This window comes from Dipodomys spectabilis, unplaced genomic scaffold (assembly GCF_019054845.1).
Source record: "Dipodomys spectabilis isolate Male_0828 unplaced genomic scaffold, ASM1905484v1 ptg000096l, whole genome shotgun sequence".
Classification (NCBI taxonomy): Eukaryota; Metazoa; Chordata; class Mammalia; order Rodentia; family Heteromyidae; genus Dipodomys; species Dipodomys spectabilis.
Window position 1 is genome coordinate 4,707,031 of NW_024870773.1, and position 27,064 is coordinate 4,734,094.

Here is a 27,064-nt window from a genome sequence, read left to right on the forward strand (position 1 = left end):
TTTGCTAATCTACAGATGGGAACCCCCTTTGCAAAGCTGGGTGACTTCCCATTAGGTCTAGCAAATTCTGAACAGTCTTCGTCTTCTGCTTCTGGTAATTTCACAGACCTTGAGGCCAACACAGAGGAAAAGATCCGAAGAAAAGGCTCTAGATTGACTATGTGACCTCCAGCAAGCACATTCAACTATAAATCTATCAATGAGTTGAGCTGTGACAGGCTGCAAGGCTTGAGGTTGAAAGGCCTCATCTACCTTCCACAGTGCTCTCCTATGCCACCGCACAACCAGAAGCGTGGGCCTGGAACTTAAACACCAAGGTGAACAGAAGTTGGTTACAGGACTGGACTGTCCTAGGTCCGTTTAACTCACATAGTGCTATTGCCCATCTTCTCAGGAAGAAATGCAAATGGATTTGCTCAGAACTCTTTGGGGCCTTCTTAAGTCTTTCTGGTGACCCATCTCACGCTGAAAACCATAGCCTCCAAGGTGAATAGTTTGCAAGTCCTTGATGCATGGGTCTCAGCTGCGAACTTCCCCTCATAACTCTTCTCATGACCACTTCCTCAGTCACCACAACCGCAGCAGACCCACTCTTAGAGACACCCCAGATCTCCCCACCAGAGCTCCAGTATATCTGAAAATAATTTTTCTCCACTCCAAATGGACCTTGTTAAATGGAACTTAAATTCTGATCATTTGCCTAAGTATTACATAAAAATTATTAAGTGTTGTACATCTTTACCCAGGTTTTTTCAAGCTTTATCTGGGGGTTAGATAAGCCACAGGGCCTGTGAGCACACACAGAGGGAGAAGCTTCATCAACTCCATAATATAGCACCTCAGCCCTAGGAACTGAATCCCACAGGGTCCTCTGCACTGGATGTCTCTCACTAGGAGCAGGACAGTCTAAAGAAGAGCCTGAATTCTTGAGTCATCAAGGCTTAGGTTCTCCATCTCTTTACCTGCTTTGTGACTTTAAACATAAACTTATCTATGCTTCAGTTTCCCTCTGTTAAAAAAACAATGCATATCACATGTATGTGTTGTGTAGATATGCCGTAGTTTGGATCTGAAATGTCCCCCAGTGAGGTTTCTCCATCTGGGGCACTATTGGGAGATGGTAGAACACTTAGAAAGAGGGGTCTAATAAGAGAGTTTCCTGACCATCAGGAGGTGAACAGCTTTTCCTGTGATGCACTCCTAAATGATGGGCTGCCTCACCACAGGCCCACATGACCACATGGATTGAGTCACAGAGCTATATGACCATGAAATGAAACCTCTGAAATAATGAGCCAGAAGGAACTCCACCTTAAGAGTTGACTTGTCTCAGGTATTTTGTCACAGTGACAGAAATCTGACTAGAACACAGGGGGAAATGTGTCCCATATTACATATGTCAAGATACTGAATCCTATTCACTCAGCAAATAAAGGAGCAGACTTGTTTTTTAAGTGTTCCTTAGATTTTAGTATATGGATTCCAATCTGCCTTGCTCCAAAGGCAAGTTAGTTATTAATCTGCCAAACACGAATAAGTAAAAAACATGCAAGCAGATATTCCAAGGCAGTGCAAATGCACTACAAGATAGAAAACAAAACCCCAATTGCCCTAAAGCAATGACTCGCAATTCTCTTCTCTACTTCAATGCACCAGAAGTTACAATGCATGCCAGTCAAAAAGCAATGGCTTTATAATGAAGAAGAACACTGGATTTGCAAAGCTCCTAATTAACTACTGTATTACATTGCTCCCTCCAATCAGGTGACCCAACCCAATCCTAGCTGAGAATCACACTCTGATAATTAAGAAAAAGAACTGAATTTATTCAGTAAATCTGACCAATCACATTGGATGAAAGCATTGGGTTTCATTTGCATAATGTAAAAACATACTTTAGAAATACTTTACAATGTTAAAAATATATAAGAAAGATTCAAGAAGGCATTTGACATAAAACATACATAGTATGCTATTTTAATAAATATACAAATGCTTTAAAGAAAATAGCCATATGAATTACAAAAGTAGCATCACCAAGAATTTATAATAGTTTCCATTTTCTTAAAGGTCACATTTCGCATCCTTTGGGATGTACAGAGATTATGTGGTTTACACAGTTTTATTCACATTCAAAACATCACGTTTTAAATGTTTTAAGCATAGCATGTACAGTACAAAGTGTTTCCATAGGAACATAACAGAAACTCACTAGTGACCTGCTGTCTGATGGCACCTACTTGATCAGCCATGGTTAAGACACTAGTTTAAGCATATTGCTAAATACTCAACTTGTTCTATTTACTCTAAATACAATGACTTTAATTTATACTAGAATCTATCAATGAGGCTCAAAGTTAAACATAATATATACACCAATATACACAAAACCATAATTTTGAATTAAATGAACATTCTATCTTAAATAAGTATAGTAATTTTAAGCTAATGTCCTTATGGTTGATATTCTGAAAATGTCAAGCAAAGTGCATAGTGAATGGTAGCAGTCACCAGAAATGATCCTTGTATAGACTCTCCATCTTTTCTTGAGTCCCGCCACCTGGGAAATGAGAACCTTTAGAACTGGCAGAGGAAACCAGAGTAGCTTCACAAGTAAGACACACAGGGCCAGTTGGAGTCCCATTCATGTGTGATTGCAGCCCACACTGTGACGCCTGATAGAGTATAATTCACTGTCTGGAGCCACTGGGTAGTCTGTAGCCCCAGCATCCAGAGGCTAATGATGCTTCTGTTTGGAGCAAACAATGCCATCTGTCAGCCATATTCCAGTGTTGGTGGACCCCGAACAAGATTGAAGTAGCCAGCCAGGGCTCCAAGGTCTATGTAGAGAGAACGCTGTCGCTTGAGCATCTCAGACTCCTCGGTGCTTCCCGTGCATGAGGAATCTAGGAAGGGAACATTAATATATGAAATAAATGCCAGGGAAACATGTCAAATAATATTGCTTCTTCAGCAAAGAAGTCATCCTCTGGGGCCTAATTAGACATTGCCCTGGTTCTAGTATGATCAGGGGTGATCTTGGAACACACTTTGGGCTTACTTACGGAATGCCAATAAACCAGGCAGGAAGACAAGAAATGTGTTAGAAAGAAATCCTGGCATATTTTCCAGTAGCCCAAGTGGTTTTCTCTGAAATCAGAAAAAATCAGTACAGAGAAATGCCAACAAGCATTCCACGGTGGACACTTGGGTTTAGACCTGCATGGCTTAACCAAAAAGGACTGCGAGGTAACAACCATGGAACCCTTCTTCAGGCAGTGACTTCCTTACTTGGGAACCTCTCTCTCACTGCCGGCAAAGGGATAAAGAAATGACAATGATGCAAGCTGACTTGCATCAGCACTTGGTGTTGAGCAGTGCCTGCAGGGGTTTCCAACCACTGGCTGGAGGGGCTTGCCATAACTGAACAGAACAGAACCTCACACTTGACTGACAGCAGAGCTGTCATGCTTGGTTTATTTTAAAGCCAAATGGTATTTTCTATTGCATTAAAAAAAAAAAGGAACCATCTCTAATAACCATGTTACTTATACTTGCTTTGAGAAACCTGGAAATTTGGTGGAAAATAAACTAATTTAAAACAATATTCTTAAGGTTTTCTGGTGAGTTTTCCAAACAATGCACGGGACTCAAAAGGACTCAAGAAGTCATTCGTGTGTGTGTGTGTGTGTGTGTGTGTGTGTGTGTGTGTGTGTGTGTGCGCGTGCGTGCGTGCGTGCGTGTGTGTGTGTGTGTGTGTGTGTGTGTTTGACAGGGGGTTGCCCAGGCTGAACTTTGGGACTCAAGCATTCCTCCTGCCTCAGCATACAGGTACAGGCTACAGGCTACAGTGTGTGGTACTCTTTCATTACTCCCCCTGAACTACATCTGAGGATTGAGGTAGACAGGGGGATAGAGACAGGGGCACTGCATCCAACAGGGTGTCCTACCAGCAATGTTCTCAGGCAGCTCCAGCTCCTTCCTGCTCAGGAGTCTCTTCCGCTCAAAGAGGGCAGAGTCCAGACTCTGACAGCGCGGCTGATCTTCTCTGGGGGGGTTCAGGGCTTCGTGTCGCAGTAGATCTGAGGCTCTTGGGCGGTGTTTGGGATTCCTTTCTAGGGCGGCTTCAATCAGCTCTCTCATGCCCGGACTGCAGTCATTAGCAATGTCTTGTAATGGAGGCGCTTGCTTGTGGATCTACCAACAAACCATCTCTCTTAGCAACAATGGTAAAGAAATGGGCCCTTAAGCAGCAAACTTTTCACACCTGGAGAGTAATTTCCTCTGCCCCCATGATCTGCAGTGGATACAGTTCAGATCCTTAAAAAAGTGCATGCTGGGTTTGAATAAGCAGTAATAGCTTCCTCGGGGGTGGCCACAGGTCACTGAAGAAATGTCTGCTTCTGAATTCTTCATGGTAAAATGGGAAATGCATGCCTGTTCCACTATAAACCAGGCTGCTGTGAAAATCAGCAATCTAGGGGTGGGAGCCTGGTACCAGTGGCTCACGCCTATAATCCTAACTACTCATCAGGCTGAGATCTGAGCACCAAAGTTCAAAGCCAGCCTAGGCAGGAAAGTCCATGAGACTCTTCTCTCCAATTAACCACCAAGAAGTTAGACACAGAATTGTGGCTCAAGTGGTAGAGTGCTAGCCTAGTGCAAAAAAAGCTTAGGGACAACGCTCAGGCCCTGAATTCAAGCCTCAGTACTAGAAAAAAAATCAAGTGTTGAAGCGTATATATAACTTCCTTGGCTGGCAGATTTATACTATTCTGATGTGAGCAAGTGTTATTTTATCTTTATATAACAGTATAAAAAACTAGTATATAATTTATGTCCAATGCACATTCCAATTACAACAGCTTTTTTTTGCAAGAATGGAGCTTCCAAGCTGGGTGCTGGTGGCTCACATCTGTAATACTAACTACCCAAGAGGCTGAGATCTGAAGATCATAGTTCAAAGCCATCCTGGACAGGAAAGTCCATGAGCCTCTCATTTCCAATTAACCACAAAAAGCCAGAAGTAAAGTTGTAGCTAAAGTGGTAGAGCACCAGCCTTGGGCAAAAACAAACAAACAAACGAACAAAAAACTCAACAACAGCACCCAGACCCAGAGTTCAAGCCCCAGAATCAGCAGGAATTAAAAAAAATGGAGCTTCTTCCTCCAAAGAAAGAATCTGTAGCTAGCTCTCACAAATCACTATTGCATTCAGGAGTGGGAATTGAAGGAGGTGAAGCTGCCCCCTCCACCTGCAGGTGGAACTCACCACCACCCGCACTGCCCTGCACTTACTATGTACAGGTAGGAGGGATAGGCAGAGCGAGGGTAGCGCTTCACCCAGGGCGGGGTGCCTGTCTGCATGTGGATGAGTGTGGCCCCCAGGCTGTAGATGTCGGCTTTTGTAGAATGGCCCCTACACAGGATCACCTCTGGACTCATGTAAATCTGAAAGAGATGTGGGAAATACCATTGGCCTGGGTACAAGACAATCCTAGATAATGACTCATTCATCTCTACCATATTCATTGCATGCCTCATCCCTTTGGAAGAGGATGTCATTGCTGGGTTCCCTTAAACTAAGGAGCCAGGAGACACTTGCTAGAGCAAGAGTCTCTGAAGTCTGACAAGGAACACTCTTTCTATAGGCTGAACCCGAAGCTGATCTAGCAGCATGGCCAAGTACCTTGGGCCAGGAACTCACCTGGGATGCCCACAAGTGCTGCAAATATTGATCATGTATAGTTCATCTTTCAATTAAAACATTAACTCCTTTACTATTTAAAGGACACTGTGACTGACTATACTTCTTCATCTCCCCATCATCTCATTGTCAAATCTCTATTTAGCTCCAGTGCCAAAGGTGGCCAGATCCTGCAGGGTATTAACATCAATTGCTCAGAAGGGAAGAACTTGACAAATGCTGCAAAAGTGGTCCTAACCTGTTTCTGTGAATTCCCTCTTATCTCTACCTATCATGTAGTACAGGGATTAAGTAGTGAACACTCGCCATCTTAACAGTGGTATGTTATATCTGGTTTCATGTGTCAAGGATGAATAAGCATTGATTATTTTTTATGAATAGTTTCTCTAAGAAGTATTAATTGCTAAACTAAAAAGATAGGGCCAGTGCCCGTAATTCTCAGGAAGCTGAGATGGCTCAAAGCCAGACCAGGGAGGAAAGTCCCTGAGACCCTTATCTCCAGTTAACTACCAAAAAAGCCAGAAGTAGAGCTATGGCTCAAGTGGTAGAATGATAGCCTTCAGGAAAACAAAACAAACTAAACAAAACAACAACAACAAAAATCCAAAAAAAACTAAGGAACAGAGTCCAAGCCCTGAGTTCAAGCTGCTGGATCAGTATCAAAAAGAAAGAAAGAAAAAGATAAAGAACAAACTATAGTGACCAACAACCTGTGTTTTATGGCTGGCCCCAACACTGAATAGTTAATATCCTAATTAACTGTATAGGTTGAACATTTCTAGTCTAAAGATACCAAATCTAGAATGCTCCCAAATCTGAAGCTTTCTGAGCAAGTTGGCACAAGGGGAAACTTCCATACTTGAACTTCATCATGTCGCAGGTCACAGTAAAAATGCTAGTGCACTAAAAATACCATCTAAAACAATCTTCAAGGCTCTATATACAGTACACAGAGCACAAGTTAATTTTGTGCTTGAGACTTGGGTTCCCTTCCCAAGATCTTGCTCGTTATACACAAGCAAGTATTCCAAAATCTGAAACACTTCTGACCCCAAGCTTTTCAGATAAAGGTTTCTCAAGCTTAATTCAACTTTAAAAAAAAAAAAAAGTTTACAGGTGGTCATGTGACTATGAGGAAAGGCGGTAGGGTTCCCGGAATACATTTCTGAGTAAATTAGTAAAGAAGTAGCTGACAAAAAACTGGGGAAATTGCCCAGTTTCCCCACCCTAAGCCTGCTCAAGTTCTTTTAAAACTCACTTCCGGGCAGGCCTCCTTTGGCTCTCAGCCCACAGCTGAACTGAGCTGTGTTCACAAACTCTGCCTGGAGCCAAGACACAGCACCTGAATCCTGAGGTCTTTCTTAATACATAGAGTCACATGGTTAAAACAGTAAATAAACTTAGAGCTTTGTACCCCATGGTCAACAGCAATGTGTTAAATACTTAAAAATTTGCCAGAAGAGTGGACCGCATATTAACTGCTCTTACAGCCAATCATATAAAAGAGAACAAGGACAGGAGTGGTGGGGAGAGGGAGGGAGAGAAAAGTCTATGTGTGTGTATGCTAGAGAATGCTTAGTTCTTCCTGCCCACCCCTAGAGGGCAAGGATTGAGCAAAAAGGATTAAGTCTAATGGGCTGTAGCTGTGCACAGGTGGCTTTGAAGGTTCCATGTGACTCACATCTAGACTGCCACTGGGATCCAGCCTGGTGACCCATCCACTGGGATCCGGCCTGGTGTCCCGTACGCTGGCCCTCAGGCATTCAGCCCAGAACTCCTGCTTCCTCAAGCTGACCAAGCGCCATAACAGCCAGGCCAGAGAATGTGGGGCTTGATGACTAAACCCCCTTCAAGCTGGCTACCTAGAGGCATGGATAGGCACTGATAGAATCTGGTAGAATATTCATCCCCTCAGACATGGGCACTGGGACAAGAAGACTTCATCTCACTACACATTTCCCAGGAAAAGGTAATGTCTGTGTATACATGTATATGTGATATTATATGTTAATTTACAGATGGTAAAACCAGACTTGAAAGTAAGAATTTTTTCAAAAGACCACACTACAGAAGCAATTCTCATTTGTTATTTATATGCACTATTTATTCTTTCTCTGCACCATGTCACAATGTAAGTAAATAAACATATCATGTTAACCGCTTGATATGCATGGTTACAATATATTGTTTTAAACATGAATAGAGAGAGTGATATAGATTGATTTTCAGTGATCAGTATTTGTAAGCTATATGTCAGAGCTCAGAAACAGACTTGGGCTACAACAATAGCCAAGTATCAAGTTCTGATGGAAAGCAAATCTGTGTTGTTGACTGGCTAATTCTATCTTATTTGCTCTTTCAGCATGTTGAGAGCTTTGATTGGGTCTTTATAACCATTACCATGCTTCACATCCAACTTCCAAGAGCAAATGCAAGATGATGGACAGAGTTTATAAACACCAAAGCCAGCTCTTCCCTTCATGCAAAGAGTTCTTGATATTAGTACTTCAGCTATAATACCTGAACTGAATACAATTCAGACATGAAATATGCTATTATTCTACATCCAAGAATCCTGGTAGAGAATCCCAGAAAGGAACATGTATTTCTCTGGCATTTACAAAATATTCAATTTGACCACACTGCCAGGAATCAAAAGGTACTTTCCATCTTTCCATATGTAGTTTATTTCTTACACTGGCTCCAGGAAAAGGCTGGAATGCCACACTAAATTCCTGATTGATGCCAAAATGTACCGAGACAGTTTCCAAAGAAAACATACCATAAGCATAAAGTCTGATTAGATTTTGTATTTTGGCAAAGGATTCTTAAGGTCTGGGGACAAAACAACTCTTTAAAAAAGAAAATGTCTGCGTTTTCTCTTCAGAATATCTCAAAGATGACAATCAAGAGTCTTCTCCAGGTAGGTCTCAGGAATGATGTCAGAAAAATCAGTCACACAAGAATCCCATCTGCCACTCAGAAGTTAAGAAAAGGCTTCCAGAATCAAGCTTGAAAGGAAGATCTTGAATTTTTTTTCACTGCAATTCAGTGAGTATTACATATATACTAGCTACTAAAGGTCATTCACTGGTTGGACTCCAAGACTAACGAGGTGACCCTGAATCTGCCATGCAACCAGAAGCCCCTTCTCCATTCCCTTTGGGTACCTCCAGGGGAGAGAAGGCCATGGGGCCTGGGAGGCTATGGTGGTATAGTGTTGGTGGAGAGCAGCCAGAGAGGCCACTTATCCTCAGCCACATCAAAGCCTACTAAGATCTCAACTTCCTTGTTGATCTCTCAACAATTCAGGTCAATTTAGAAGCCAGCTTGGGGAAGGGCTGGGGACAGGCTGATCAATGGGCTCCAAGTTGCAGTTATGTAGGGAGTAAGAAGGTCTGGTATGTTCTATACTGTATATCTCACAAAAGCTAGAAAAAAGAAGTTTGAATTGTCACCATAAAGAAGTGAGATGTGTTGGAGAAGACAGGTTTAACCTGATTACACAATATGCATGAATTGTACTGAAATACCATGTGACATTCACATCAGTATGTTTAGTTCTGAAGATTTTATTTCCTAGATTTCATTTCATAGAATAGCTTTCTAAAATATTAGTTAAGTTAAATAGATCTTCTCATCAAACAGTGGGGACCCGTAAAGTCCTATCAGCCTCAGAAAAGCTCCCTGGCACTCACACCAGCTTATCTCAAGGCAGATGCTCAATAGATATTTGCTAAGTAAATCAATAATTCAGCCTGATACTGAGCCTATTAAATTACATATGTAACTGGAGAGCCCATGAAAGCATTTCCCAGAAGCTCATTTAGATTCAGGAATGGTTTTTTTTTTCTTTACCATTCATTCACACATGCGTTAAATGTTACAGCTATTTAACACCTTCAGATAAACTGTGCTTGTGCTCATGACTGTTTTATAGCTTTTAAAAATGGTTTTAATGTAATTTTATTATAGCATCTCTGGATGAAGACAGGACTCAGTGGTCAGTCCTCAGTAAATATGGTTGACCAGGAGACCACATTGATGATAGCTTTAATTGAACTAAAACTTCATAGTATCAGCCAAGTAATATTTTAATAGTATATTAGCCATGTTAAAAAGTTACATAGCATTCAAACTTTAGATTTGGAAATTATAGGGTTCAAGTCTGAGATGTGCCCATACTTGAGTAACTTCAGACATTTTGCTTTCATCTCTTCAAGCTTATTTGATTAATGTAAAAAAAAGAACAATAACAATGATATCTGCTCTAATGACAGCATTCACTAATTACACAGCTGTTAGGAGGATTAAATAATTTAACTCATAAGAAGTGTAAAACTCACTACTATAAAGTTAAATTATAATTCTGTGGTTGTTTGAAAAGCTGAATTGTGAAAATGCAAGTTGAGTATCCTTTATTTGAAAATGTCTGGAGCCAAAAGGAAGTACGTCAGCTTTAGGAGCTCAAAGTATTTTGGAATATTTGCCTCATCTAGCTTTCCAATCAGGACATGTATATTAACATCAGATTGTTTCTAAATGTTGATAATGGAACATTTTACATTATAACTACTACCATGAATTAGAAACAATAGCACATCCAGCAAGTGCTCATTAAATTTCTTCTAATGACAGCAATGACTCAATGCAATACTTTCCCTCCCTTTCTTTGTCCTTCTTCCCCACAGCAATTCTAGAACATACTTTTTTCACTCTCAAAACGACGCTAACATTTCCCATGAACATAATTACCTCTGTTCCTCGGAGGTCCTTGGGAAAATAGATATCTCCAGTCATTTGAACACTTAGGCCAAAATCCACCAAAACAGCTTTGGTAGACATGAAAACAATGTTGCTAGCTGCAAGGAGAAATTGTTAGCATATGATTATTTATATACCCACACATAAAATGAAATCATCAATGAAAACAATAATGAGTCCCAAGTCAGAACAGAGGGAAATACATCCCCAGTGCAATGGGTGTGCTATTTCCAAAAGAGATGCATCTTGCCATTGGCAAGAATCTGCCAAGGCAAACATAAATGATAGAAGACAGTAACAGTGCTCAAGAGCTGCGGCTTCAAATTTGAAGACACATATAAGCATGCACACATAAGGTAACAAGTACCTCTCTAAAACAAACTAAAACACCTATTTCTTTCCCATCAAAAGTTGGGCTAGTTCAATTTAGTGCTGGATATTGAATCAAGTCTTCATTCTAGGAGACAGTCAGAAAGGGCTTATTTAATGGATTACTGCCAAAGTAACCTTCAAACTTAAAAAGCTACTTGTTCCTCAAAAGTGTATGACTGTAGCTGGGTGTCAGTGGCATGACTGTAATCCTAGCCCCTCAGGAAGCTGACATTTGAAAAGCATGATTCGAAGCCAGCCTGGGAAGAAAAATCCGTGAGACTCCCATCTCCAATTAACCACTCTTACCTCCCATTAACCACCAAAAAGCTGAAAGTGGAGTTGGGGGTTCAAATGGTGAGCAAAAAAGCCAAGCAAGAATTAGAGTCCCTGAATTCAAGCCCCAGGACTAGCACCAAAAGCAAAAGAAAATAAAACCAAATGACCATACACTGTACATGTTAAGCAAATTACCTTTTTAATTGTGTGTGTGTGCGCACACACGTGTGTGTGTGTGTGTGTGTGTGTGTGTGTATTTTAAGATGCTGGGGATGGAACGTAGGCCTTATACATGTTAAATAACTGTATTTCCACGGAGTCACACTCCTGACTCTAAATTACTGTTTTGGAAGCCTTTGATCCTAAGGGCACAGGCAGTGGACTTAATAGACATGTGCTCGAGTCTGCACTACCTCTGACTTGGAGAGCTCTAACAGCCTAGCTTGGCCCTCAGACTTGTCTCAGCACCATAAAGGAGCAAGGTGAATTGAGTTCCAAAAGAGCTAGCTGTCTTACCTTCTACTGAGGTCTTCAGGTTGAAGGAAGAGTCCATGTGCCCCACCCCACCCCCTGATAATATGGCTCTTTAAACCCAAGTGGTATACAACCCCTAGATACTTACGTTTAATATCATGATGAATCACTTTCTTGGAGTGCAGAAAATCAAGTCCTTTGAGAACATGCTTTGCCACCCAAATAATTTCAAATTCTCTCATGGGTCCACAGCTCTCCAGCTTCTCTAGGACAGATCCTCCCTCTCCAGCTTCCATAAAGAGATGGACAGTGTCGCCCCACAGGACAGCACCATACAACTCAGCAATGTTCTCATGTCTGAAGCAAGCCTGGATTTCCACATCAGATGGCTTAAACTGATCTACAGGGATCTAGAACACAAAAGCAAGATTCTTGATCTCAGGAAAAGTGGAGAGAGGAAAAATACAGAAGATTGGTGAATCTATAAACCAGAAGGCAAATAGACACCCTCCAAGGAGACTTTGAACTACTTCAAATGTTATAATATTTACCTCAGATCAGCCTCAGCTTTAGGTATAAAATTCAAAACAGGAACATTACAAAACAATGAAGTACTATTTTCATTTAGGGTACAGAAATTCAACCAAGATTTGAAAATTGCAAATAGATCAAAAGGAGAGAAAATCTCCCATTTCTGATTCACATAAATTCTATGGAACTTAGGCTTTAGATTGCTATTTTTCAATATGTGTTTGAGATAATATAAAGGCTTTGGTCATACAGTTCACTTCAGTTACGCATTTAAAATAAGCACTCGCCATCCTTCCACGGAAAATTAGTTATTAATAAGGAACAAGTAGCTCTTTCATTGCATAAGGATTTGGAAATGTCTCCAAAATATAGTGCTAAGTTAAAATAAAGCAACATTCAGAGGTTCAGATTATACATGCTCATTTGTTAAAAAAAAAAAAAGTTTTAAAGTACACACATGTATATGCACGGAAATTTTCTGAAAGATATAATAAGGAAAGGATTTTGTTCATTAGCCTACATACTTGTGAGATTTGGGGGGTTTTCATTATCTATATGTTTTTATTTCTTAAGACAACAAAATGTGCCTGAAATATTAAATATAAGTGCTGTGGGAAAAACAAATCCACAAAGCCATTCCCCATGCTTTTTTTTGGAGGGGGGGTTGGGGAGGGGGTAAAATTGAAAACCAGGCAATATGGTTCTAAGAGTGCCTTCAAGTTTTTTTTACATGTTTGAGCATGTAAGTTTCAACAGCCTTATTGTAAGTTTGTTTTTGTTTATGTTTTTATAGGATAGGATTTGAACTCAAGAACTCAGGCAGGTGCTATACCATGACCTTAAGCCTTTTTGCTCTAAGTATTTTTCAACAGGGCTTTAAAGTTTTACCTGGATAACCTCGACTAAGATTCTCCTAATCTCTGCTTCCCTTATAGCTGAGGAAATGGTGTACATTACCCCTTGGTGTTCCTTTCATTGTGATAAGATGGAAATATAGTATCTATATCTTATTTTAGTTTTTGTTAAATCAAAAGGATATGTTGGTACTAGGAATATGAAGATGACTAGTGATAGAGCCCTGTGTGGATGAATGAGGCCCTAGGTACTATTCTCAGCACCATGGGAAAAAGTATGTTTTAATTTTTAATTAAAGTAATTAATTTACTTTACTCTTATTAAAGTAAAACAAACATACATTAAAATTGTACAAATGGCAACTATTGAACTCAATCAGTTTTCTTTTTTTCTTTTTTGTTTTTGTCAGTCATGGGCCCTGAACTCTGGGTCTGGGCGCTGTCTCTCAACAATTCAGCTCAAGGCTAGTGTTCTACCACTTGAGTCATAGCATCACTTCTGGCTTTTTCTGCTTAGGTGGTGCTGAGGAATCGAACCTAGGGCCTCATGCATGCAAGGTAAGCATTCTACCATTGAGACACCCTCCCAGCCCTCAATGAGTTTTCAACTGAACACAGTCCTTATCCAAATAAAAATATAGAACTCTATTAGTATCCTATAAATCCCTCTTTGATTCCTGACAGTCACTGCTCTCCACTATCTCAACACCTAGCTTATCTCTTTCCTTTATGTACATGAAATATTCTACATATTTGGGGAAGGGGGAGATGATTCCAAGGCTTGAACTCAGGAACTCTGGCTCTCACTCAACTTGCTTGCTCCTAGTTCACATTCTACCACTTGAGCCACACTTCTAGCTCAGCTTTTTGTTAATTAATTGGACATGGAATTTCAAATATTCTTCTGCCTGGTTTGTCTTCAAACCCAAGTCCTCAGATCTTAGTCTCCAGGAGAGCTGAGATTATAGATGTGAGCTACTAGCACCCAATTCCTACAAGAGATCTTATTTTGTGTTGGCTGTTTTAGATGAACAAAATGGTTGTGAAATGCATCCACACTAATACAGCTGTATCACTGATTTGCTTTGTTGTCCAGTATTTCAGAATGCAAATATTCTACTGCTCAGTATCTGGGAGTTTCTGAGTTTGAGATTCCTCAAAGAGTGCTAATAGAAATATAGGAGAGCCTGATGATCATATGAACATGTCTCTGTTGGGTGGAGCGACGGAGGGCAATTACTGGGTCACATGATGTGGGCACACTCAGCTTGCACGCTCTGTGCATGCTCAAAGTAGGGAGATTCTGCAGAGTGGTTTTCCAAAATGGCAGCACTCTGGTTTATGTATAGTGAGAAGTGGTCCAGTCTTCTCAGTAATAGGTATATTCAGCCCTTTAAATCTGTAGTTTTTAAAATCTCTGCTTCTCAGCTGATCCCCTATCTAGCAGACAAGACAAAAGCACACAGTTTTACTCTTCCATTGCAGAACTCCTCTCTGAGTGAAGATGTCATCCAAGCTGTTATAGACACCAATGCATTCCTAGCTGAGTGCCAGTGGCTCATGCCTGTAATTCTAGCTACTCAAAAGGCTGTGATAGGGGGATGGGAAGGTGGCTCAGTGGTAGAGTGCATGCATGCATGCGGCCCTGGGGTTCAATTCCTCAGGACCACATAAGCAGAAAAAGCTGGAAGTGGCGCTGTGGCTCAAGTGGTAGAGTGCTAGCCTTGAGCTGAAGAGCTGAGGGACAGTGCCCAGGCCCTGAGTTCAGGCCCCCAAAACTGACAAGAGAGAGAGAGAGAGAAAGAGAGAGAGAGAGAGAAAGAGAGAGAGAGAGAGAGAGAGAGAAAGAGAGGGGGGCTGTGATATCAGGATACGAGTTTGAAGCCAGGTGGGGCAAGAAAGTTCAAGAGACTCTTATATCCAATTGACCACCAAAAAGCCAGAGTGAAGCTGTGGCTCAAGTGGTAGAGCACTAAACTTCAGTGAAAAGACTAAGGGCCAGAGCCCAGGTCCTGAGTTCAAGCCCCAGAACCTAGATAAATACATTAAATAACTTGGCTTCTAAGCAGAGATGTAGGAGCCAAAAGGCCCCAGGTAGCCACCAAATCCAGAAGACAACAATCCAATGTCTTGATGTAGGAAAGTGTGGTAAGATTCAGTCTAAGGAACACAGCCTTGGTCAATGTGAATGAAAGCCAGAAAGTCACACAAGCAGTATGAATACACATACCAGTTTACACGCCATTCTTTTCTTAGTCTTTATGTCTTGGGCTAAGTACACTTTCCCAAAGGCTCCCCGAGGAATGAAATCAGAACCAATGTTCCTGTAAGTCAGCTTCCACGGGATGAGGAGAACATCAGAGTCTATTTGGTAGCGTCCATTCTGGGGAGTGATCACCTATGAGAAAATACAAAGACAGGACGATGAGACTGTCCACAAAGTTTTCCTTTTCTAAGGCCCACTCAACAGAAGCAGGTTATTTCAGAAGCCTCTTGACACACAGCACTTAAAATTAATAGCCCTATGTCTAATTCTGACACTCTACAGACTATATTTAGACTTGATTAAGACAGAGAAAGCATGTAACAGACACAGATCTCTGGTTGGACCTGGTCTTATTTCCCAGTACTCATGAGTAATTAATTGCCAAATAGAACGTGAGTATGTACTTAAGGAGAATGACTAGCGTGATTCAAAGACTGAAAACAAAGGTTGCAACTGCACAGGCAGGTTGACTTGCTTCTATTAAGATGCGCTAACCTGTTTGTCTGCATGGCCCTTACTCACACACAAAGCACAAACAGGTCAGAGAGCATGGAAACTCACTGAGAACCGCAGAGGATTATGGAAAACAATGTGAGATGCTACCACCATGAGTTGGCAATGCTACATAAACAAAGAGCAGAATTATTTATTTATCTTTGACTTACTCATGTGATATTTCCTATGTGCCTAATGCATGCCTGGCACTGGGTTTGGTGCTGAGTATGCAGCCATGAACAAGAAAGAACCAGGGTCTCTGACACCTGAGAGGTTTGTGGGGAAGCAGATACTTAGAACTAAAGCTTTCAGAAATGATGAACTTGGGGCTGGGAAGGTGGCTCAGTGGTAGAGCGCTTGCCTTGCATGCCTGAGGCCCTGGGTTTGATTCCTCAGCACCACATAAGGAAAAAGAAAAAAGCCGGAAGTGGCACTGTGGCTCAAGTGGTAGAGCGCTATCCTTGAGCTGAAGAGCTGAGGGACAGCGCCCAGGCCCAGAGTTCAGGCTCCACGACCGGACGCAAAAAAATAAATAAATAAATAAAAGAAATGATGAACTTGGGGCTTGGATGTAATTGGGTGCTAGATGGATGGGTCTGATTCTCTGCACAGGAGGAAAAACAAAAAACAACAGCAAAAACAGAAGTCAACTCAGAGAAAAAAAATGAAACAAATAAAATTAAACTAGTCAACTAAAACATGACAAGTTGTATCCTGATAGCAATGTATACTATAAAAATGTGTGTACTTGGTAAAGATCATCAGATTAGACACTTAAGATTTACATATTTTACAGCAGAGAAAGTAGAACTCAAGCCAGACACAGGCGGCTCACACTTGTAATCCAAGCTCCTCAGGCAGCTGAGATTTGAGGATCGAGGTTCAAAGACAGCCTGGGTAGCAAAGTCTGTGAGACTCTTATCTCCAATTAACCACCCAAAAGCCAGAAGTGGAGCTGTGGCTCAAATGGTAGAATGTTAGCATTGAGCAAATAAACTAAGAGACAGCAGCACCCAGGCCCTGAGTTTAAATCCTAGTATCAGGGCATACACATGCACATGAATCCCACCCCACACATACACATAGTAGAACTCAAGTTTTAAATTTTAAAAAAAAATCATACTTAAAAGAAAAACAAATGAATCTGATGGTTCATGGGGAATATAACCTGGAACATAGTCCTTTAAAAACTGTCAAGGAATAACTAGTCTCCCAAGGTATCAGTTTTCTCTCTAAATATAATGAGCAGTATTATGGCTTCAGATTATGAATTCAAGAATTATGAAATTCTGACAAGTCATTAAGCTATTTCAAGCATAGAAGCAGCCCAAGGGGAGTGTGGAAAACCCCAAATCCACCCCAGGGGAGAAGAATGAACACCTGATTCAGCTACAGATTCCTAGGATTTCTCCCTGGCCATTAATGGCATAGTCCCAGTAACTGGAAGGGTTATTCACTCAGCCTGCATTATTGCTAATTTTAGCCACACACCCCATAAACATGAGCCATTAGTCAGTGAATGAAGCAGAGAATAAGTATTAATGTTTAGAAATGCCAAGTCATTAAGTTGAAATATTTCCTGAGTGCTTCTGCTGTGTGGGACCCTGTAGAGGGCCCGAGAGGGGATACAGGTAAGTACAGAAAGGGTACAGATGTGTGGAACACCATCACTCCACAGCTGTCACCTCCAGTGCTAGAGCCCTCTTTCTGCAGCGTCCTGAGGATTCCAGAATGTAGTTCCTTCCTCATTCAGACAGAACCATTCACTTTGCGCTCACTGGTGGCTCCTATTGTTATGTATAAACAGATCTAATTTCACTGCAGCCTGGGTCTAAACTCACCTTGATCCACGTTTTACTTCTGTCCAAACTAAATCTTCTATAACTCATTTTTGCCCTCTAGTTCTGCCCCAAGAGGATGGAAGATATTAATAGTCACATAACAAGAGATACTTAAGAAACCAAACCTTGTACTCAGACTTTTAGCTCATCAAAGTCTGTGACCATCCTCTGAGGTAAGGACTATTTTAATCTCCACTTCATAGATGAGGAAACCAACTTCAAAAGGTTAAGCAACTCACACTAGTCAGTACCAGAGACAGGATTTGAACTCAGGTCTGTTAAACACCAAAGACTAGTTTTCAGTCTTTGCATAAGAGCCTATGGTGCTCCACAGGCTATAATCAGTTTGAGCTATGATGAAAACCTCGTTATTACAAGCTTGCATTTACAGGGCAGTGAGCACACCTGAGCCTTGTCCCCTGCCAGTCACTTTGCCCCCAGTTTATACCTTGTGTCTAGGGATCCTGCTACATGCACCCTGTGTTTCCCACCACTACCCTGATGACAGGCTCTGAACTCACCTGGTGCTGTGTGAGTCCCAACAGAGTATAGCTCTGCAGAGCTCCTGGTTCTTTCTCTAGACTTCAACCTTCCCCAGGTGGATCTGTTTCCTTTTAAATGTCCTTTCTAGTGGCTCCACCAAGCAATCAGACAGCACTCCATGCTATTTATCTCTGCTAATGCTTCAACTTAACCAAAGGCCTCTTACGTGCAGGCCTGTAAGCAGTCTTCCTCACCCAGGTGTCTGCCAGCTATACTAAACTATCCTGGATACAGGATACCACTGGTGTGAAACAGATGTGATGCTGGGCTATATTCAAGGCCATTTGTCTAGAACAAAGGCAAACAGAGCTCAACCCTACTATGCAACTAATGGACCTCATTTTCAAGTCTTACAGGGTGCTGTAACAGACTGATGGCAGAGGCCTGAGTTGAAATGGCACTGCTATGTGTAAGTAGTAGCAGACAAACTTAGAAGTGATATGGAAGAAGAGAGATCTGAAGACCATGCAGGTTTTAAAATACTGAAAGGACTGTTGTAGGGAAAAAAACAACAACTGTATATTACCACCACAAGAGTCTGCATTCATTGAATATTCCTTGTATACCAGTAGGTCACATGGACTTGCTCTCTGTATCAAACAGCAGCCTAAGGAGGTAAGTGCTATAATGTTTACTGGTAGGTAAACTAAGACATGAAGGGATGAAATAACTAGCCCTATATGTCAATCAGAGGCAAGTTACATACCCAGGCACTTTAATGAAGAGGTCACAGCCTTCCTTACTATTACTCACCATTATAGACTTTTTGTTTCCAGCCTAAGAGTAGGACTAGGTAGAACAGCAAGGAGGAAGTCAGAGATTGATTTTAGTCCTATATAAAGAAGAAGTTTCTCAACAGAATTCAACAAATATGACTGAATGACCCAGTATGGAATGATCTCTTCAAAAATGTTCTACCCATTCTAAGAGATGATTAGTTGAGTTATCCAAACATCAGACAGAGGACTGGACTGAAGTATTTTCAAAGGTCTCCAACCCTGAGAATCCTTGACTCTATGACTGAACCCCAAGGAACATCACTCAGCATCTCATACCAGTTTCTATGAGTCCTTTGGGGTCCTTTAACTCTGAAACACATCTTGGATTATTCATCTCCAGGACAGATTATGAAACAATCATTTAAAAATAACTTTGTGCTGTAACACACAGCAATTCCTAGGTTAGTCTCCCGACGTTCCTTCCCTGGGTCTTTCTGGATGTCAGTGGAATCGTTAACAAATATTATATTAGGAAAATAGCACATGCCCAGACGCACGTGTGCCGTGCGCTCACACACACACACAGAGTACCATTCAATATGCCTCTGCTCTTTGGGATATTTTTACAATTCCTGGTTCTCCACCCTGACTAATTAACTCTGCAGCACTGTGGTTGTTGGCTGTTTAAAAACACCAGATCTCTAATGCCCCCAGGCCCTTGCATATGCTGTTCTCTCCATCTGAGACACTCTCCACTTCGTCTAGCTGACTGAATACTTCAGACCTTGGCTTAGGTACCAATTGTTCCTGGAAGCCTGTTCCCATGCTAACTTTCTCCCATACCCCTTCCCATACTCAGGGCCATGGGAGACATCTTGCCCAAGCTTTCCCAGAACAATCAGGGTGTAGCTGTACTGAGATGGAGCACACTGTGTGAAAACTGCTTGTTCACTTGTCTCTGGCATGCACCACACAGTGAGCTCCCTGCAGCACAGACCATTCCAAACTCCCTTTCCTAACACCTAAAACCCTTACTGTGAGAGTGCCAACCATGTCTAGCAGCTGAATGATGACTGTTTGAATGGAAGTTTTCCATCTCTATGTAGGTATACTTTACAGATAGCTTTTACCTTGGAACCAATCTAGATGGTGGGTGATTCTCTAATAAAGCAGGAAAGGGAACAGCAAATGACAGCAAGAAGGGAAAAAGGTTAGACAGGGAGACAGGAGGAGGAAGATAACATGATCTTGACCAAAGAATGGGTCCACAGAAGAGGACAGGAAATGAAAAGCAAGCCCTGTTACCATCTCGTCCTAGAATGGGTAGGGTCAGAGATGACAAGTATCAGTGCATAGGACATTATTGATGAAACACAGAGCTATGGATCACCTATCACAAGGATGTAGGCCATATTTAATGTCAGAGGCAGGAAAGTTAACCATTATATACACATGATAAAATCCTCCTCTTAATCCATTCTGTTGTTCAATCTTCTTGCTTTATATTTTACTATTTTTAACTGATCATCTTCTTTCTCCTTCTGCTTCTTTTTTGCAGTACTGGCGACTAAACTTGGGGCACAGTGCATGCTAGGCAAGTACTTTCCCACTTGAACCTCACACCCAACCCTTTTGCTTAGTGGTTTGTTTTTCACATAGGGTTTCTTACTAACTTTAACCTGGCTGGCCTTAAACCACAATCTTCCTAACCCTACCTCCCCAGTAGCTGAGATTACAGGCATGCTCCATCACACCCAGCCCCTCATCATTTCTAGAATAATGTGTGTATTTACTTATTATTTAAAGTTTTCAAGATTCCTGCCTTTGTGGTGTTTCCAATTATTAAATTTTCTTTCTCATACACAATTTGCTCATTTATACAACCCGGGATGTTTGGCAAAGATAATTTGTTTATTCTAAATGTTTTCATTCAACAAATACATAAAGGAAATACAAGAAAATTCTGTCATTGTACATGGGTACATTACTTTGAACCACAGTCCTCCAGCAATATTTGGCCTATTTCAGTGATGGAGGTTAAAGCTCAGGGTCTTGCCCCGACTAAGCATGCTCTCTACCACTGAGCCTCATTCCAGCCCTATTTAGCTCTTCTTCAGCTAAAAAGAAAAAAAAAAAATCAGGTACAGCTCTAAGCACAAACCATTACTTCCCACTAGTAAAAGGAAGTACTATTCTGAAGGCAAACCACTAGATGCAGTTGTAGAATCCGACCAATGGAAGCCATACAACAATAATGCAAAGTGCCATCTTGCTCCACAGTGAGCCATACACAGTTGCCTTCTAACAAAACAGCTCAAGAGATAGCTGGCCTAAATTACTGTGTTGTTTTTCATTAAATGAATGTGGAATGCAACACAACAAAATAATTAAAGTACTCGGTTCATTTAGCAAGGACTCCCTAGCAAGGGCCATTCTGCCATTTGGACACACCAAAGCCAAGAATCACTTTCATCAACAAGCACGCTTTACAAATCACCACCTACTCCTTTGCCAACAGTTCTTTTTATGAAATTAGATCACCTTTAGCTAGCACCTGTGTTCACCTCTGACATATTAAAGGGGAGGGTCTGGCATACCTAAACACACCACCCCATTGACTACGGTAGCAACCCAGTGTTTTGGATTAATCTGCATACTTGGAATGACTAAGTAATTACATCATGTGGCACTCAAAGCCAATTAAAGAGTCAACCTGAGGATTAGCTATTTAACCACCTACAAACAACATTTCTTCAAGGATTAAATTCAGTCAATATTGTTATTATATTTCTGAAGAAAGAAGGAACAAATAATCCAGACTTTTAAGATACAGTGTTTATTCCTTTCTCCTTTAAAGGATTCATATTAAGCTTTTCTTTTCTATAAAAATATGCTGGGTGCCAGTGGCTCAAACCTGTAATTTTAGCTATTCAAAAGGCTGAAATATGAGGCTAGAGGTTTGAAGGCAGCTCAGGCAGGAAAGCCCATAAGACACTTATCTCCAATTAATCACCAATAGCCAGAAGTAGAGCTGTGGTTCAAGTGGTAGAATGCCATCCTTAAGTGAAATGCTAAGGGACAGCATCTAGGCCCTGAGTTCAAGCCCCAGGACTGGTGAAAAATAGATCTTCAATAATATATACTAATGTATTTTATATCAACAATATATAATATAATCTTACAAATAATATAATCTTATAAAACATTTCATGGTTCTATATAATTATATTGTAATATAACATATATTCATCTAATTAAAATTCATTCTTTTTGTTGTTGTCGTCGTCAATCGTGGGGCTTGAGCACTGTCCCTGAGCTCTTCAGCTCAAAGCAAGCACTCTACCACTTGAACCACAGCACCACTTCTGGTTTTCTGGTGGTTAACTAGAGATAAGACTCTCACGGACTTTCCTGTCTGGGCTGGCTTTGAACCTCAATCCTCAGATCTCAGCCTCCTGAGTAGCTAAGGTTACAGGCATGCGCCACCAGTGCCCAGCCAATTAAAATTCATTTTTAAGGGCTAGAGGTATATGTAGGGTGCTTACCTCACACTCTTAATTAGTTATTTGCAGAACTAAAGCTAAATTATGATCAAGAGTCTTTGAATGGAATTTTTCATGAAGATTTTTGGCATTTTAAACACAGAAGTGATTCTTAGCAAAAATTACACATTTTAGAAGCAGGCCTAAAAGCCAGCCTAAACCATGTTCAAATGCCTGAACAGGCAGCATTCAGCTGATCAGAACAAAAACACATACCATATTTAATAAAATTCCAGATTCTTGTGGTCGGTGTCTACAGAAACGCTTTGAGGTATTGGATATATGGTTTGCAAAAGCCAGTAAATCCTCCACAGTTCCATATCTGACAGATGACAACCAAGGCCCTTCTTGGCCACTGAGCAAGACAGATTCTGAACGCTCCTCATTTTCATTCCTGTCCGGACACATGGTCATCAGACTAGGCTCATAAACCGCGGGCTCTTCACTTGTGTAGAGATTTTCCATGATGTCTACTACATCGGACACATTTAAATGTTCGATTAATAAATCAATTTCTTCCTTATTGTCACTTCCAGTGCTCATGTACTCCATCACTGTGGCGTTTCCTGGAGAGTCTACAAAAAGAAGATACACTTAGTTTACTAAATATGTATTTGCATCAGACACCAGTAGGCCATGAAAAGGTTGGGAACAGGCTCCCCTATTCTTTTGTTTATAAAATGGTATCTCCTTGTCAACAGCAGTTGTAAATTCAAGTGGAGAGCAGTATCCATTTGAAAGGGACGTTAGATAATCTTTAGCCCTGGCTCCCTTGGCTGGGGGAAATCTGAGAGCTTGCTCACTGTGGCATCAGCTCAGAGGGAGCTACTACAAACAAACTTTCACTAAACATAAACACCCTGAAGAGCAGCCCAGCTCTTCCCAACTTCCAATCTAATATACTTTAGGTGCTTCCCAAAGTCACACCCTGGCACAAATCATTATGGCTTTTGTGCCTCAGGTGACTTTAAAAAGAAAGAATCACCGGACTAAATTCAGGAAGTAAGAAAATAAAATTAAAACCAGAAAGAGAGAGAGGACAGGAGAGAGAAGACAGACAGGAGAAAGAGTATATCAGCCTAGCAATATATTTTAAATGGTTTTTGTTTGTTTGTTTGTTTGTCTGCCAGTCCTGGGGCTTGAACTCAAGAGCCTGGGTACTGTCCCTGAGCCTCTTTGTACTCAGGGCTAGCACTCTACCACGTGAGCCACAGTGCCACTTCTGGCTTTTTCTGAGTAGTTTTACTGAAGATGAGAGTTTCACAGACCTTTCCTACCCTGGATGGCTTCCACTGTGATCACCAGATCTCAGCCTCCAAAATAGCTATGATTACAGGCATGAGCAACCAGCATCCAACTTCAAATGGATTTTAATCTCAGCAAATCTAAGAATATGAGGTCAAGTTTCAATCCATTCTGATGCAAATGAATTAAACAGTTCCCCCCACACACCCACACACACACATACACTTCCAAAAAGAAATGAAGGCAGCAGACTGACTGGGAAAGCAGCTCTGGGAAAGGAGATTTCTTAATCTTTCTTAATGTCTTCGGTGCTTCAGTTGTCCTCTCCTAAGACCAGATCATCAAAGTCCCAGAAGCCAACTTACTATCTACACTAATGAACCACTGTAAGTTTTGATAGAAAAGCCAAGACTATGATAAGTAAGTCCCAGATTAAGATCAAGTGACTGTATTAGCCCAAATTGTATTTTGGCTCTTCTGCACAATCCAGTGCCACATTCAGGAAGCAGTAGATAAGAAGAAGGTAAAGTAGGTAAAAGGTGACATCATTCCTCTGATCTCAGCACAACTCAACTCCATTCCAAAGCAGAAAAGACAAGGTCTAAGAGAATTTCAAAGCATCTCTAAATTTAACCACTGAGTTCCCAGCCCTACTCTGAAAGATATCTCAGGTTCCTAAAAACACAAGCTGGGCTAAGCATATAGATCAGCAGAGGTACAGCATTTTTCTAGCATGCAGGAGCCCCTGGGTTCCATCCCCAGCATCATCAAAGCAAATAACAACAACAACAAAAAAAAAAAAAATCACAAGAATTAACACATGCAACACTCTGCCAATCCCATGCACATCCATCATGTAGGAGTTTCAGTTCAAAGCTCCAGGAAGTGCTCTACCCTGGTAAGGGGCCACTTGCTGCCTAGCTAAATGTATTTCATTTGACAAAAGAACCAATTAATTCAGGTTATCATTATGGTACCTGAAGGTCACTTTCAGATATATAAATGGTACCTAGGGTCCCTTTCAGATATATAAATTGTATCTGAGGCAAGCTGTCTGTCTTCCATCCTACAACCTAATATTCCTCTAGTCTCAAGACTGTTTGCAGTCACATCTCATCTCATTGTCCCCGGCTACTGCCTGCATGCTGCTAGGCAATTATCTCACCTCTTTGCAAAGCCCCCTCATCCCCCCTTAGCTACACAGTAAATCAACAGCCATCTGTGGCTGTTTTCATTTTCTGAGTTCCAGCCATGGCTATGCAAGTACTGCCTTGGTCTCCTTTCTCTGAGTGGGATGTAGCTAAGAGACAAAGAAAAAAGGAAGGAAGAAAGGCAGAAACTTCTGAACCACTTTGATGAGTTCTTATCATAATACTTAATCTAGAAAATTTGACAGCTCCCTCTCAGATATCTTGTGCATGTTTGTGGGAGACTGTGATTCAAGTGCTTGGCATCTGTGGCGTTAAGAAGGGAACTTCTTAGGTTAAAGGACCAACACTTTGCTTTCACAGAGCCATTTAGTTGCAGTTTCTACTTCTAGAATCAGCTAAGAAAAACAGAAGTTCAAACAACAATAGTCTATAGCCTCCAGTGGCTGAAAAAACCAAAGGCTTGTGGACTGACTTAAACTCAGAATCTGATAGAAAAAGAAGCTCCCAGTGCTAACGACTCAAGAAAAAGAAAGACAAAAGGTCTAGGCAATTGAACTTCACCTAGCTCAAAAGAACTTCAACAGAAAGGCCAGCTTTGACATTTAAATCCTACAGAAAATCTCAAGCATGTGTGAGTAACAGGAAGAAGTAAGACACACCCACTCTCCCCAAGACTAGAAGAGAGGGATGTGGAGCCAGAGGGAAGGCAGGGTAGGAAGTAGAAGAGCATTTGTCACTGAGACTCTTTTCAGACTTTGCTTGATTTCTTAGCAATCAAAGGCTTCAGTCACACAGATCCAGTGAGACCCAGCAACCTTGACAACAGGTCAGGCAGTTAAACACTCCTACAAAAATCCTCAGTACTTTCCCGCCTTGATTAAGCAGACAAATGCTAATAGTTTATGAACTGACAACATCAGTATCACCTAGAAGTGTACATGGTGAAGGCATTCCAGCTCAGCAATAAAGACTTTTAGGAAGATAGGCTTGGACACAATTCACAGTAAAAATTTCAACTTCCTAACAGTACAGAAACATGTCAATTTTAGAAACACAAAACTGTTCAGACACAGTCAAACCTATAGTTCTGCTTGACACAACAGGGCATACCTCGTGTTAGTTCTCATTTAAAAGGTCAATTTTTATTGTTATTTTGTCAAAATAGTACATTGGCCATGGGGGCACATCTCTTACCGAATTTTATCATTGAAAAGGCCCAGAATGCTGCATTCTGGCAGTGTAGAAGCAAAGCCACTGTTTCAAACTTTCTAGATGCCTCTACTAGGCTGTTTTCTTACAGGCCATAGTCCTTAAGGATCGTTGGTCAGAATTTGCCGCACACAATCTCAATCCGTGCAGTTAGAGCGTCAACTGGAACTGGATTCTATTCTACTAGGCAAATACGACTCTACCCTCCGCGGTATCAAGCAAGTGCGTCCACCTATTAGCTTGTTTTTCCCTCTGCTTCCATCAAGAGCAACTTCTTCCACTGCTGGATCAAAATCTGTGACTATCCCCCATGCAACCCTAGCAGTCCACTTGATCCCAGGACCCAACCCCAACGGGGGTTCAGTTGCCTAAGATAAACGCACCCATCATCTGGGCGGAGAGCAAGCAGCCAGGTCCTCCGGACAGACCACCACCACCCCCCCTCTCGGGGCACTCACCGAGTCTCGGCTGGAAAAGGCAGCGCGGATCCCCGCGTCCCCGCACGCTGCCCAGCCTGGCACTACCCGGCGGCCCCGGGATCCGGGAAGGCGGAGGAAGGGGGCGGAGCCGCACCTCGTGAGCCCCTTGCGCAAGGTGCTTTCCAGCGGTGCCCGCGCGCTGCGGGCGCCCGGCGCCGGCGGCCGCCGCCGCATCCCCACCCGTCCCCGTGCCGAGCCCTCTCCTTTGCGGAGGAAACTTTTCCTTTATTTCTACGTGGGAACCGCTCCCCCCCCCCCCCGAATATCCAGGAAAAAGGCGAAATCCAAAATACGCCCCACACTCGGTTACCTGCGGCCTCCGTGCGCCCCCGCGGGTCCAGCGCGTCGGCCGCGTCCCCTGGACGGGCCGGGTGCGCAACTGGTGGCCGGCCTGCGGGAGCCGGGCACGCTGGGAGCCTCGAGCCCGAGGGAGCGGGAGCCAGGGCGGCCGGCCCTGGAGCGAGGCGCACGGTCCGGACCCGGGTGGACGAGTGCGCAGCGGGCCGCCCGCGCGCACGAGCCCTGCTCGCCGGCCCCTGACTCACGGCGTCTAATCCGGCCCAGGGGCGGCGCAGAGGACGCCAGCCACCGCCTCCC

General features: G+C 42.1%; 1 protein-coding gene across 2 annotated transcripts; it reads right to left on the reverse strand.

Annotated features, from left to right (window-relative positions):
• Positions 1–1,805: 1,805 nt before the first annotated feature.
• Positions 1,806–27,064, reverse strand: Map3k8 (mitogen-activated protein kinase kinase kinase 8). 2 transcript variants are annotated; one of them, XM_042686173.1, is made up of 8 exons: positions 26,778–27,064; positions 22,600–22,958; positions 15,208–15,375; positions 11,741–12,002; positions 10,462–10,568; positions 5,298–5,450; positions 3,951–4,197; positions 1,806–2,906 (listed from the first exon to the last, which is right to left on the reverse strand). In XM_042686173.1, the coding sequence occupies exons 2-8, from the start codon at positions 22,933–22,935 to the stop codon at positions 2,776–2,778; spliced, it is 1,404 nt and encodes a 467-aa protein (XP_042542107.1). In that variant the 5' UTR covers positions 22,936–22,958; positions 26,778–27,064; the 3' UTR covers positions 1,806–2,775. The 2 variants fall into 2 exon arrangements, with proteins under 2 accessions (XP_042542107.1, XP_042542106.1); XM_042686172.1 differs by lacking the exon at positions 26,778–27,064 and adding an exon at positions 26,447–26,539.

Excerpts from the sequence above, each read along its gene's own strand:
- Map3k8 (XM_042686173.1), bottom strand. The coding sequence starts at position 22,935 with ATGGAGTACATGAGCACTGGAAGTGACAATAAGGAAGAAATTGATTTA. Across the intron at positions 15,376-22,599 it reads CTGGAATTTTATTAAATATG|GTGATCACTCCCCAGAATGG; the intron begins GTATGTGTTTTT and ends ATTTTCTCATAG. Across the intron at positions 2,907-3,950 it reads GCTGCCTGAGAACATTGCTG|ATTCCTCATGCACGGGAAGC; the intron begins GTAGGACACCCT and ends TTCCCTTCCTAG.